General features: G+C 39.6%; 1 protein-coding gene across 2 annotated transcripts; it reads left to right on the top strand.

Moving 5' to 3' along the window:
• The first annotated feature begins 4547 nt into the window (after window positions 1-4547).
• On the top strand, window positions 4548-10786 carry LOC114706820 (zinc finger protein 431-like). Of its 2 annotated transcripts, none has more exons than XR_005090690.1 (3): window positions 4548-8623; window positions 8826-8886; window positions 10029-10786. XR_005090690.1 is itself a non-coding variant. In XM_037201990.1 (3 exons), exons 1-3 carry the CDS (start codon window positions 8590-8592, stop codon window positions 10772-10774), a joined length of 852 nt encoding a protein of 283 aa, XP_037057885.1. In that variant the 5' UTR covers window positions 4552-8589; the 3' UTR covers window positions 10775-10786. The 2 variants fall into 2 exon arrangements, 1 of the variants encoding a protein (XP_037057885.1); XM_037201990.1 differs by having other exon boundaries at window positions 4552-8623; window positions 10018-10786.
• Window positions 10787-12114: the final 1328 nt, after the last annotated feature.

Genomic DNA, 12114 nt, shown 5'->3' with positions numbered 1-12114 from the left:
AACTCTCTTTTGCAGATATGTTCACTCTTGCTTGACAGAGTTAAGTCAGCTGAGAGGATTGAGAAATAGACCATTGGCTGTAACTCTGTGTGTCAAGTTACAGATCTCAGCAGCCAGCATGTGCATGTGGGCAAGAGCAATCAGTGTTTTATTAATTGCATTTCCTCAACTAGTGAAGGTCCTACTCTTTCCTAATGTAGTTAAGTTTTTTTATCTTCAAAATAAATTACTTTTGTCATGCTAAAAAGAATTATTGTTATTATTTTTTAAATTTCATTTTCTTTAAATACATTTCATTAAAGTGTGACACCTCGGGCAGCTAGGTGCAGGGGGGCGGGCTTTGGACCTGCCCCAACTGAATAGACCAAGCTCTGCTGACTCTCCATGGGAGATCTTGACATGGAGGAGGTGGGAATTGGGGGCTGGTTGGGGGGAACTACTGGGGGTGTGAGAGGAGGGAGGAGGGGTATCTGTGGTTGTTATGTAAAATGAATAAAAATTTCTTAATAAAAATTAAAAATGCATTTCTTCTGTAATCACCATTTGTTTCTATTTTCCAATGTTTCTTGGTCATTTATAGTTTCATTCCTTTTCTCTCAAGTGCTGTTGATTTTTTATTTCTGTTTAGAGCAATATTTCTGTAGGCTTGCCTCATGCTATATAGCATTGTTGAGCATTGTTTTGAAAACCTAATCCTTCCTCTGTTGCCTGGTGCTGGGAAGAGTCCTTCAGTTCCTTCTAGTTGGGTCTTGACTGGTCAGTGAGAAGGAAACATAGACCAGTGAATCAGTGTCCTACAATCTCTCTGGCTTTTATTGGGGACATAGAAATGAAGAGGGACCTGGGCAAGAATGGAATTCACTGACCAATTTTGAAGCTGGTATAATGACAGTGCAGAAAGGGAGGGGCAGGAAGGAGGGTGAAACATTTCCTGTTTTGGCAATATTTGAGATTAGCAATGTGGTAGGTAATCAATTTCAGATGCTCCAGTAATGTCCTGACTGGTCATTTCTTGGGATCCACAGACCAGGGCAATCAAGAATCTGGATAAAGGATTGACCTTATTATGAAATCAAATTATTATAGTTACACTAGTTCAACCAATATAGGATATCTGGGTAAAATAATGTGGCCTTGCCTATTGGGACTATTATTTTCCTGGTTTAAGGTGTTAAGCCTGAGGAAGAAGGCAGGAGTAATCATTGGTGTTCTCTCCTACAAATCTGTAGTTTCTACAGCACATGGCCCTAAATCCTGCTTCAACTTTTCTAAATAGTTCTTTGAGAGTATAACTACATCATGTCCAGTCTCTTTCCTGCCTGCAAGCCCTACCATTGTCCCTCATTGTTTTCTAATTTCTGGCCTGTTTTTGCTTTAAAAATAGTTAAATAATAGCAACAATTGCTTTTTGAATGTGACCTGTGTTTGGCTGTAGGAGTTCCCAGCTAAGAAGCAAAGGGTTGGCTGCATTGTACATTGAGTGTGTAATGGCTTGTTCACACAAAACACTCCATGCCTTGGAAGAGAAACAGGAAGTTGTCTGGAAGACTGGAAGAATTTCTACTAAAATGTTAGGGGCCTGTCTCCTGGGGTGGAACTGCAGAGCAGGGAAGGCCTGTGCTGTCTGAGTCACTTGATCTCTGGTCACCCAGTTGGGGGGATGTTAATGTCCTGAGGCCCAGCTGGGTGGCCTAGGCTAATGTGGGACCCTAGGAAGGTTTAGTAATTTGGAGTACCAATAGAAGGCAGCTCTAGAGAGCTGCGAGGGAGACCAGAAGCCATGCCATGGTGAGTGTGGGGTCACTGTCTTCACTGTCGCAGAGCAGCAGCAGTTATACTGAGCTACAGAGGTTTTTCAGTTGTGTGTGGTTTTGGGTGGGTGGATAGGGCAGATTCCACATCTTGTGACATAATCCATGTGGCAGGAAATTGACATTTAATTATTCTCTTACAGTGTTTTCTGTGTGGGCATCCGGCCCCTCAAACGGACACAGCTTCACAACTGTCTCCCATATGCAGAGGGTATAGTCTGGTCTCATGCAGGTTCCACAGTTGTCCGTCTAAAGTTCATGGGTTCCTTTGAGCTTGGTTCAGTTGTCTTTGTAGATTTCCCCATCATGATCTTGACCCCCTTGTTCATGTAATCCCTCTTCCCTCTTTTCGACTAGACTTTTCGACATGGAGCTTGGCCAGGTGCATAGTTATGGGTCTCTGCATCTTCTTCCATCAGTTACTGGATGAAGGCTCTAAGGTGACAGTTATGGTATTCACCAATCTAATTACCAGGGTAGGACAGTTCAGGCACCCTTTCCACTGTTGCTAGTAGTCTAATCTGGGGTTGTCCTATGGATTCCTGGGCATTTCCCTAGCACCAGGTTTCTCCTTTAACCCATACTGTCTCCCTCCATCAAGATATTTCTTTCATTGCTCTCTTACTCCATCCCTCCCCTAGCTCGACCATCCCATTCTCTCATGTTCTCATCCCCCATCTCCTCTCCTCTACTGACCTCCCCTCATCCTCAGTTTACTCATGGAGATCTCTGTTTACCCTTCCCATTGTGATCTGTTCATCCATCTTACGGTCCTCCTTGTTTCCTAGCTTCTCTGCAGCTATGGGTTGTGGTCTGTTTATCTTTTGCTTTACATCTAGTATCCACCTATGAGTGAGTACATGTTATGGTTGTCTTCCTGAGTCTGGATTACCTCACTGAGGATGATATTTTCTAGTTCCATCCATTTGCCTACAGATTTTATGATGTCATTGTTTTTACAGCTGGTGTTGCCTGCACATGAGCATGGGCTATCTGCCTGATTTGAGTGCTGGAACATGGCCTCATTCCTCTCTTTCTGAATGAAAATATATCCTGTGCCACTGTATGTTGCAAAGGTTTAACTTGTTTCTTGATTTTAGAATATTTTACATTCAAGAGATAATCGTGAGTATCAGAAGAGACTTTGGATATTTGAACAGTGTTGGAGCTGTTACAGACTATGAGAATCATTGAAGTTAAACTAAATGCACTTTCCTATCCTTTTTGTTGTTTTTTGTTTGTTTATTCTTGTTTTATTTATTCTTTTGTCATACAATACATCCTGACCTCAGTCTCCAATTCCTCCACTCCTCCCAGTCCCCATCTCCTTCCCACTCTCCCAGATCCACTGCTCCTGTTGGTGTATCAAGCAAACACATCATTACAAGATGCAATTAAACTAGCAACAAACCTTCATATCAAGGCTGGATTAGGCAACCCAGGAGGAGGAAAAGGGTCCAAGAGTAGACAAACTGGTCAGAGACATCCTTACTCCCACAAACACATCAAGGTAAAAAACCACAGCATGTATGCAGAGGACCTGGCTCAGACCCATGCAGGACCCATGATTGCTGCTTCTGTCTCTTTGAGTCCCTTTTGTCCCTGCCTAGTTCATTCTGTGGACATGTTCTCCTGGTGTCCTTGACCCCTGTGGGTCCTACAGTCCACCCTTATGCAGGGTTCCCAGAGCTCCAGCTAATATTTGGATGAGGATCTCTGCATCTGCTCCCATCAGCTGTAGGAGGAGGCATCTCTGATGACAATTGGACTGGGCACTAATCTATGATAATAGAATATTGTCAGATATCAATTCATTGACTTTTTTTCTTTTTGGTCAGTTGTATTTGGTTCTACCCTAGTTCTCTGAGCCATCCAACATCTGGTTCCTGTTCATCCAGGCAGTGTTGGGCATGGGCTCCCTCTTTGGTCTTGGGCCTCAAGTTAGTCCAGTAGTTTGTTGGTTACTACACAAACTCGGAGACACCATTGCCCCAGAATATCTTGCCGACAGGACAAGTATGGGTTGAATATTTTTGTGTCTGGTTTGGTTTCCCATTCCCACCACTGGGAACCTTACATTGTTATATAAGATGGCCAGTTCAGGCTCCATATTCTCAAATACTTGGAGTCCTCATTAGGGTCACCCTCATAGCTTCCAGAAAATTTCTACCATACTAGGTTTCCACATCACTCCCAAAAGCTCCCCTATTGCACTCACCTTTTCTTATATTCTCTCACTCTGTCCCTCCATTACTTACCTGATCTTTTCTGTTCATGCCCCCAGTCCACCCACAAAATCTATTTATCTCTTCTTCCCAGGGAGATCCATGCATTCCCTTGCCTCTACAGCCATCCTTGTTACTTAGCCTCTCTGAGTCTGTGGATTGTACTGTGGTTATTTTTTTACTTGACAGCTAATATCCACTTATAAGTGAGTGCATATCATGTGTGTCTATGTGGTTCTGGGTTACCTTGCTCAAGACAATAAACAACTCAATAAACTAGACATCCACAAGCCAAATAATCCAATTATAAATATGGTACATATCTAAATAGAATTCTCAATAGAGGAATCTAAAATGACTGAGTAACACTTTAGGAAATGTTCAACATCCCTAGCCATCAAGGAAATGTAAATCAAAATTACTTTGGTATTTCACTTTGCACCTGTTAGAATGGCTAAGATCAATAACACAAATGATGGCTCATGCTGGCAAGATGCAGAACAAAGGGAACACTCCTCCACTGCTGGTGGGAGTCAAAACTTGTACAGCCATGATGGAAATCAATATGGCAGTTCCATTGATAATCGGGAATCTATCTACCTCGAAACCCAGCTTATGACTCTTGTGCATAAACCTCCCCCCCAAATTCTCCTCCATCCTGCCACAAATACACTTGCTTAACTATGTTCAAACTGGTTTATTCATAATTGTCTGGAATGGCTATGTCTGTAAGAGATTGTGTTGATGATTGATGTGAGGAGGTTCTTCCAGTGAATTGGCAATATCTAAGCAAGTGGACCTGGGATGGCTAGGAGAGCTGGCTGAGCACAAGACAGTGACAAAGCAAGTGAGAAGGCCAGGACACAGTGTTTGCCCGTGGTTTTAATCTTCATTTTCTATACCACAATGATGGATTGTGACCTGGCAGAATCAGCTAAATAAACTTACCTGAGATGATTTTGATTAGAGGATTTAATCACAGCAGCAGAGAAGCAAGTTAGAACAAAAAATGGAACACCAAAAGTGATTGTATTGTTGGGAAGAGCCTGGGAATGTTGTCTTCTAGAGGAATGTAGAAGATATCAGGACTTAAATGGCAGAAGTCATAGAAAGCTCACACAGAGCTCAATAGGCTGTTCTTGTAGGACAAGGAAGATGGGACTTTTGAGAGTAATCCACACAGAGGAGGTCAGGTCATAGATTTTAGTGAGAAATAGACTCCATGAAAGATTAAGCTAGACATCATTTGTGTCTTATTTTGGCCTAAAATCTTTCTTATTCTGTCCTTGCTCTGAGAAATTGAGTAAGGCCAAATTAAAAAGTAATGTGCTGATTTCTTAGATGGAATATTGAATCTGTTAGATGCTTATTACTGATGACTCATTCAGATCGACCGTGAAAAAAAGCAACAAGTTGGACAGAAATAAATGACAACAAAAGGTAGTTTCAGACGGCAGTCATGTGCTGAAACAGAGGCAGGAATTTTCAAGGAGATCACCATTAAAGAGCAGGCCCTTTTCTACAGTGGAAGCCTATCTAGGTACCCTAAGGGCATCCTGTTTTGCCTTCAATTAATGGAAGGATTAGGCAAAGTGATTCCTATCACCCAGAAGCAGCTTCATACAAAACCTGCTGCAACTGTGGTCCAAGCTTGGCAAGGTCCATCTGAATAGGAATCAAAATTTGTGCTGGCTCTGGAAACAAGAAAAAAAATCAAAATCTCAGGTCATGGATTCCTGGTCTGTGGTTTCAGTTCAGCGCTCTTGCAGTCATCTATGTTTGGCAGAGTCAGAGCCCCAGTGAGGATGCTGTGAAAGTTCATTGCTTGAAGCTTTGAGCATGAAGCCCGGGTTGCATTTTAAGATCGCACAAGACACTGAGATACATAAGCTATGAGATATCTGCCATGGAGAGCTGCATATAGGGAGTAGAAGTAGCCACAAAGAGATACATGAGAAATTTTTAGGAAAATGAGACACCTAAGCCCTTTGAAACTGAAGCTCCATGTGTCTGAGACAGAAGTACAGGATTTGGCGTTTGCCTTGCTGGGTTTCAGTCTTGCCTTGGTCCAGTCTTCCCTCACTGTGTTCCAGGCCCTCTTTGGGAATGGTAATGGGTATTCTGTGCCAGTATATGTTGGAAAGATATAACATGTTTTCTGATTTTACAAGATGTCAGAGTCAAGTGATCACCTTGTGTCCAAGGTGTCCAAAGAGACCTTGAACATTTGAAAGGGTAGGTGCTGTTAAAGATAATGAGGATCATTGAAGATAGACTAAATGCATTTTGATCATGAGGTGACCATAAGCCTATAGTGACCTAGACCATCCTAGATAGGATGATGTATTTGAATACTTGTCTCTCCTTGATATCTTTGTTTAGTGTGCTTATAGAACCCTTAGTAGGAGGAGTCTTTCTGGATGAAATTCCTCATTGGAGAAGGGATTTGAGTGTCTATAGCCTCAATCCATTTTCTATGCAGCTATATCTCTAACCCCAGCAACAACCCCCACAATAAGCAAGCAACACACCACAGCCCAGACACCTTACCAGACAGCACAGTTTCTGGTGTTATCATGCCTCTAGTTACAGCTCCATCACCACCAAAGTCCATCAACACTGGAATAGGATCATCAGTGTCTCCAGGCCTCAGAGAAACAAATAGGACCATGACAATACCTTCAACAGCATTAAGCACACCAGAGGATGCCATCCCATCATCTGGAACTGGGACACCCACTCTTCCTGAGAAGTCAGCTTTAACTCCACTCTCATTAACACTGGCCAAAGTCACTTACACAAACAAACTTTTGCCCATGATGAGTATGGCAGTTACAAATACCTCTTCACCAACCACAGCCACTCTAAGGAGAACTGTTCATAGTATAGCCCCATCTGAGATTCAGGAAAGGACACAGCAACTGTATCCCTAACCCCAGCACCAACGTCCTCAATGAACAAGTCACCAGACCCACACCACAGCACAGTCACACAGACATCTTCCCAGCCAGCCCAGATGGGCTCAAGCACAGGCACTGGTACAGCCCAATCACCTGAGCATTCCATAGCCCTTGTCCTTAGCTCATGTTCTTTGTGTCTGGCTGTCATGACTTCACCATGATTATAGGTGGTATCACTAAATCCCATATGAGACTGTTGAAGCAATTGCTATTCAGTGCTAAGCCATTTTATAACCTGAGTTTTTGTCAATTTTGTTGATTTTATTTTTGTTTTTGAAGAGAAGGTTTCTCTGTGTAGCCCTGGCTATCCTAAAAGTAGCTCTGTAGACCCGGCTGGCCTAAATTCAGATATCCAAAGATTTTGGCTCCTATGTCCTGTGATTAAATGTGTGCCATCATGCCTGGGCTTTTTTTTTATATATTATTATGTGATGGGCCTGGAATGTATGTTTTTGTACATGTCAAGCATATGCTGTTTTGCTTGAAATTTCAAATCTGGCAGAGTGTACTATTCTCTTTCTCAGGATGACAGTACTCATGACATTAAAGCTGTGTGAGCCTTCTGAGTCATTCAGTTGCAAGTGTGTGACATTCTTCCTACCTATTGTGTTGGTTTTCAGTTCTTTTGAATGAATATTTATCTTTTGCCAGTATGCATGGATTTGCACTACATGTGTGTCTGGTCCTCACAGCAATCAGAAGATGGTTTCACAACCCCTGAACTTGTAGTAATGGATAGTTGTAAGCCCCCATGTAAGTATTGGCAATTGAGCCTACCTGTCTGCAAGACCAGCAAGAGCTCTTAAATGCTGAGTCATCTCTACTGTCCTATGTTGTTTATGATCAGCATTTACATTGCTAATCTTTGCATTTGCTCATTTGTAACTATAAACATGCATTCCCTTTTAGCAAGATTTTATTATTGTTATAATTTAAACTGGTTTCTGGAAGATGAAAACAGAGCTGGAGTATATGCATAATTCTTTGTAGGAACTTCCATAAAAACCTGGGAGTTCTTTCTACCATTTTTGTACAATTTATTTTTATGGGGGAGACAGGGTCTTACTAATATGTAACTGGCTATCCTGAAATTAACTGCATAGGGCAGAATCACATCCAATTCAACTAATTTCACCTTTCTTTTGCCTCATGAGTGCTGGGATTATAGGCATGAGCCAATGCACCCAGCTTGCCCATCTTGTTTATAGTTAGTAAGTGTTCATTCAATTTCTCTGATGTATACTTTGGTCTGTTTGCTTGCCTCTCTTTTTATATCTGTTAATAGGCATTTCTCCTGCAAGGCTATATCCTAGACAAAGTGTGAAGAAATGACAGAGGTGAACCTAATTGTTCATTTTTTTTCTAAAATGAATTGATGATTAGAATGTCTGTGTCATGGAATAAGTGTGGGGATCCCCAGAATTATACTAATATATTGTCAAAGAAATACACATTAGCATGCTGTCAGTATCACACTTTCTGTTGTATGGGATATTTTAGATTGCAGTGACCTATGATGATGTGCATATCGACTTCACTTGGGAGGAGTGGACTTTGCTGGATTCTTCCCAGAAGAATCTCTACAAAGATGTGATGCTGGAGATCTACAGAAACCTCACTGCTATAGGTAAGACTGAATTTTTCATCACATTTTAAAATAAGGGGACAATTGTTCTTTGGTTATTAATACTCTTCTGTAATTCTGATTGAGAAATGAGAAGAATGAGATGAATAAATCTGGCATGGTTCTAAAATTCACTGAAGATAGTAACTTAAATTTTGCACAGTTTCCCATAATATATCATACATTTTCTGGTACTGTATTTTAGGCTACAGTTGGGAAGATCATAATATTGAAGAACATTGTGAAAGTTCTGGAAGAAATGGAAGGTAATTTTCATGTGCTAGGTGAACAAATGAGCCTATGGAGAAATTGTAATGTGTCCCAGAAGTTTTAAACAAAAGCAACAATGTAAATAAGCACAGTTTAAAATGTACTGATGATTGTTAAATTCTCACAAAACCAAATATCTCAATGTCAGGGAGCTGATATGTGTTTGCAAGGCATTGCTCTGAGAAAGAACACAGGGAAACAATGCCTTAAATATCCCCATTTGAATTACAGCTCCATGATAGCTCTGCTGTAGATCAGCCAATCTGTTTAATTTTATGCCAATCAGATATTGCAAAAGGAATATGTGTTGAATAGGTAATAAGTATATATTGAAAACGTTCTAATAAGCAAATAGTTCAGAGTAAACGAGTGTTACTCATATACTTGTGATTTTTCTAAGTTTAGGGAGAGGGTTAGTTTATGAGAGTCAAGAAAGTTGTTGTGGAGAATCATTAATCTCTATACCACATGTCTTTGAGGAAGAGAAAATCAAGCTGTGTGGATGCAGTGTGGAAACTTTGTTTGTTAGTTTTCCTTTATTAGTACATCATATTTCACTCTGAATAAAAGCCATGTGAGCAGAGGGATAGATATGGAAGGAAGCAATATAACTCTGTCTTAAAACAAAACAATTAGAAGATATGTAGTAGTCCCCACTTCGAGTAGAATTTTTGAATGTGATACAAGTTTAAAATTAATTGGTTTTCCAACTTCATTGAGAATATATAAACAAAATTGCACTGCAGAAAAGCCCTATGAGTATTGGAATGTATAAAAATGTCTGTTTGTCCTGGTTCACTTTGCAAATGTAGTAATGACTCTCACTATTAGAAAATTGATGAATGTAATAAGTATGTTAAAGCTCTGAGTTCTTCCAGTTCTCTTTAAATATGTGAAGAATCTCATATAGAATAATGATGCTACAAATGTGGACCCTGTGATAAAGGCTCTTATCATTACAGATACCTTCAAAGACACAAAACATACCTAAATGAAGGGGAGCAGTATGAGTGTACACTTTTAGATCTTATTTGTCTTAAAAATTAGACCAAATTGTAAAATTAACTCATATAGATATAAATATTCATCAGTGTGCTGAATATGATAAATCTTTTACATGTGCTAAGTATCTTTACAGGTTCAAAAAATGTCATACTGGAGAGAAACCCTGTGAATATATTCAATGTGCAAAAGCTTTTTCACAACACAGTCATCTTCAAATGCATGAAAGAACATTTTCTGGGGAGAAACCCTACAAATGTAATCATTGTGATAAAGACTTTGCATATGCCACTAGTCTCCAACTACATGAAAGAACACATACTGGAGAGAAACCCTACAAATGTAATCAGTGTGATAAAGACTTTTCACGACACAGTGATCTCCAAATACATAAAAGAACACATATTGGAGAGAAAGCCCTACAAATGTAATCAATGTGATATAGCCTTTGCAAGTCATAGTCAACTCCAAATACATGAAAGAACACATACTGGAGAGAAACCCTACACATGTAATCAATGTGATAAAGGTTTTTCACAATATGTTAATCTTCAAATTCATGAAAGAACACATTCTGGAGAGAAACCCTATGAATGCAATCAATGTCGTAAAGCTTTACAAGTGCCAGTAGTCTCCGAACACATGAAAGAACACATACTGGAGAGAAACCCTACAAATGTAATCGATGTGATAAATCCTTTTCACAACACTGTCATCTCCAAACACATGAAAGAACACATACTGGAGAGAAACCCTACAAATGTAATCAATGTGATAAAGACTTTTCACGACGCAGTCAACTCCAAATACATGAAAGAACACATACTGGAGAGAAACCCTACAAATGTAATCATTGTGATAAAGACTTTGATATGCCACTAGTCTCAGTACATAAAAAACATACTGGAGAAAACCTACAAATGTAATAATGTGATAAAGACTTTTCACGACACAGTGATCTCCAAATACATAAAGAACACATACTGGAGAGAAACCCTACAAATGTAATCAATGTGATAAAGCCTTTTCTGGACACAGTAATCTTCAGATTCATAAAAGAATACATTCTGGAGAGAAACCCTATAAATGTAATCAATGTGGTAAAGCCTTTGTATGTACCACTGATCTCCGAAGACATGAAAGTATACATTCTGGAGAGAAACCCTACAAATGTAATCAATGTGATAAAGGCTTTTCACAACACAATGCTTTCCAAATACATAAAAGAAGACATTCTGGAGAGAAACTCTACAAATGTAATCAATGCGATAAAGACTTTTCACGACATAGTTATCTACAAATACATGAAAGAACACATACTGGAGAGAAACCCTACAAATGTAATCAATGTGATAAAGCCTTTTCAGAACACAATGCTCTCCAAATACATAAAAGAACACATACTGGAGAGAAACCCTACAAATGTAATCAATGTGATAAAGCCTTTGCATGGACCACTAGTCTCCAAATACATAAAAGAGCACATACTGGAGAGAAACCCTACAAATGTAATCAATGTGATAAAGCCTTTTCACAACATATTAATCTTCAAAGGCACGAAAGAATACATTCTGGAGAGAAACCATATGAATGCAATCAATGTGGTAAAGCCTTTGCAAGTGCCAGTAGTCTCCAAAGACATAAAAGAATACATACTGGAGAGAAACCCTATGAATGTAATCAGTGTGGTAAAGCCTTTGCATGTGCCAGTAATCTCAGAGTACATGAAAGAACACATGCTGGAGCATAACCCTATAAATGCAATCATTGTTTTAAAGACTTTTCATGACACATACTGGACAGAAACCCTACAAGTGTAATCAATGTGGTTTAAGCCTTTGCATGTGACAGTACTCTCTAAATACATAAAAGAACACAATCTGGAAAGTAACCATACAAATGTAATCAATGTGATAAATCCTTTTCATGACACAGTCATCATCAAATGCATGAGAGAACACATTCTGGAGAGAAACCCTATGAATGTAATCAGTGTGGTAAAGCCTTTGCATGAATCAGCAGTCTTTGAAATCATCAGAAAAAATAATCATACTACAGAGAAACCTAGAAAGGTAGTGAGTGTGGCAAAGTTTTGCACTTCATGTTAGTCTTTAATAGAAGAGTAAAATTTCAGTGTGTAATTGGTATTTTAAAGTCTTTTCATATTACAGTAGTCCTTGAGGACCTGAAAAAACTAATATTCAAGGAAATCTGACCATAAA

Source organism: Peromyscus leucopus, unplaced genomic scaffold (assembly GCF_004664715.2).
Source record: "Peromyscus leucopus breed LL Stock unplaced genomic scaffold, UCI_PerLeu_2.1 scaffold_719, whole genome shotgun sequence".
Lineage (NCBI taxonomy): Eukaryota > Metazoa > Chordata > Mammalia > Rodentia > Cricetidae > Peromyscus > Peromyscus leucopus.
The sequence above is the reverse complement of the archived record's forward strand: the minus strand, read 5'-3'. Positions and strand labels throughout refer to the sequence as shown.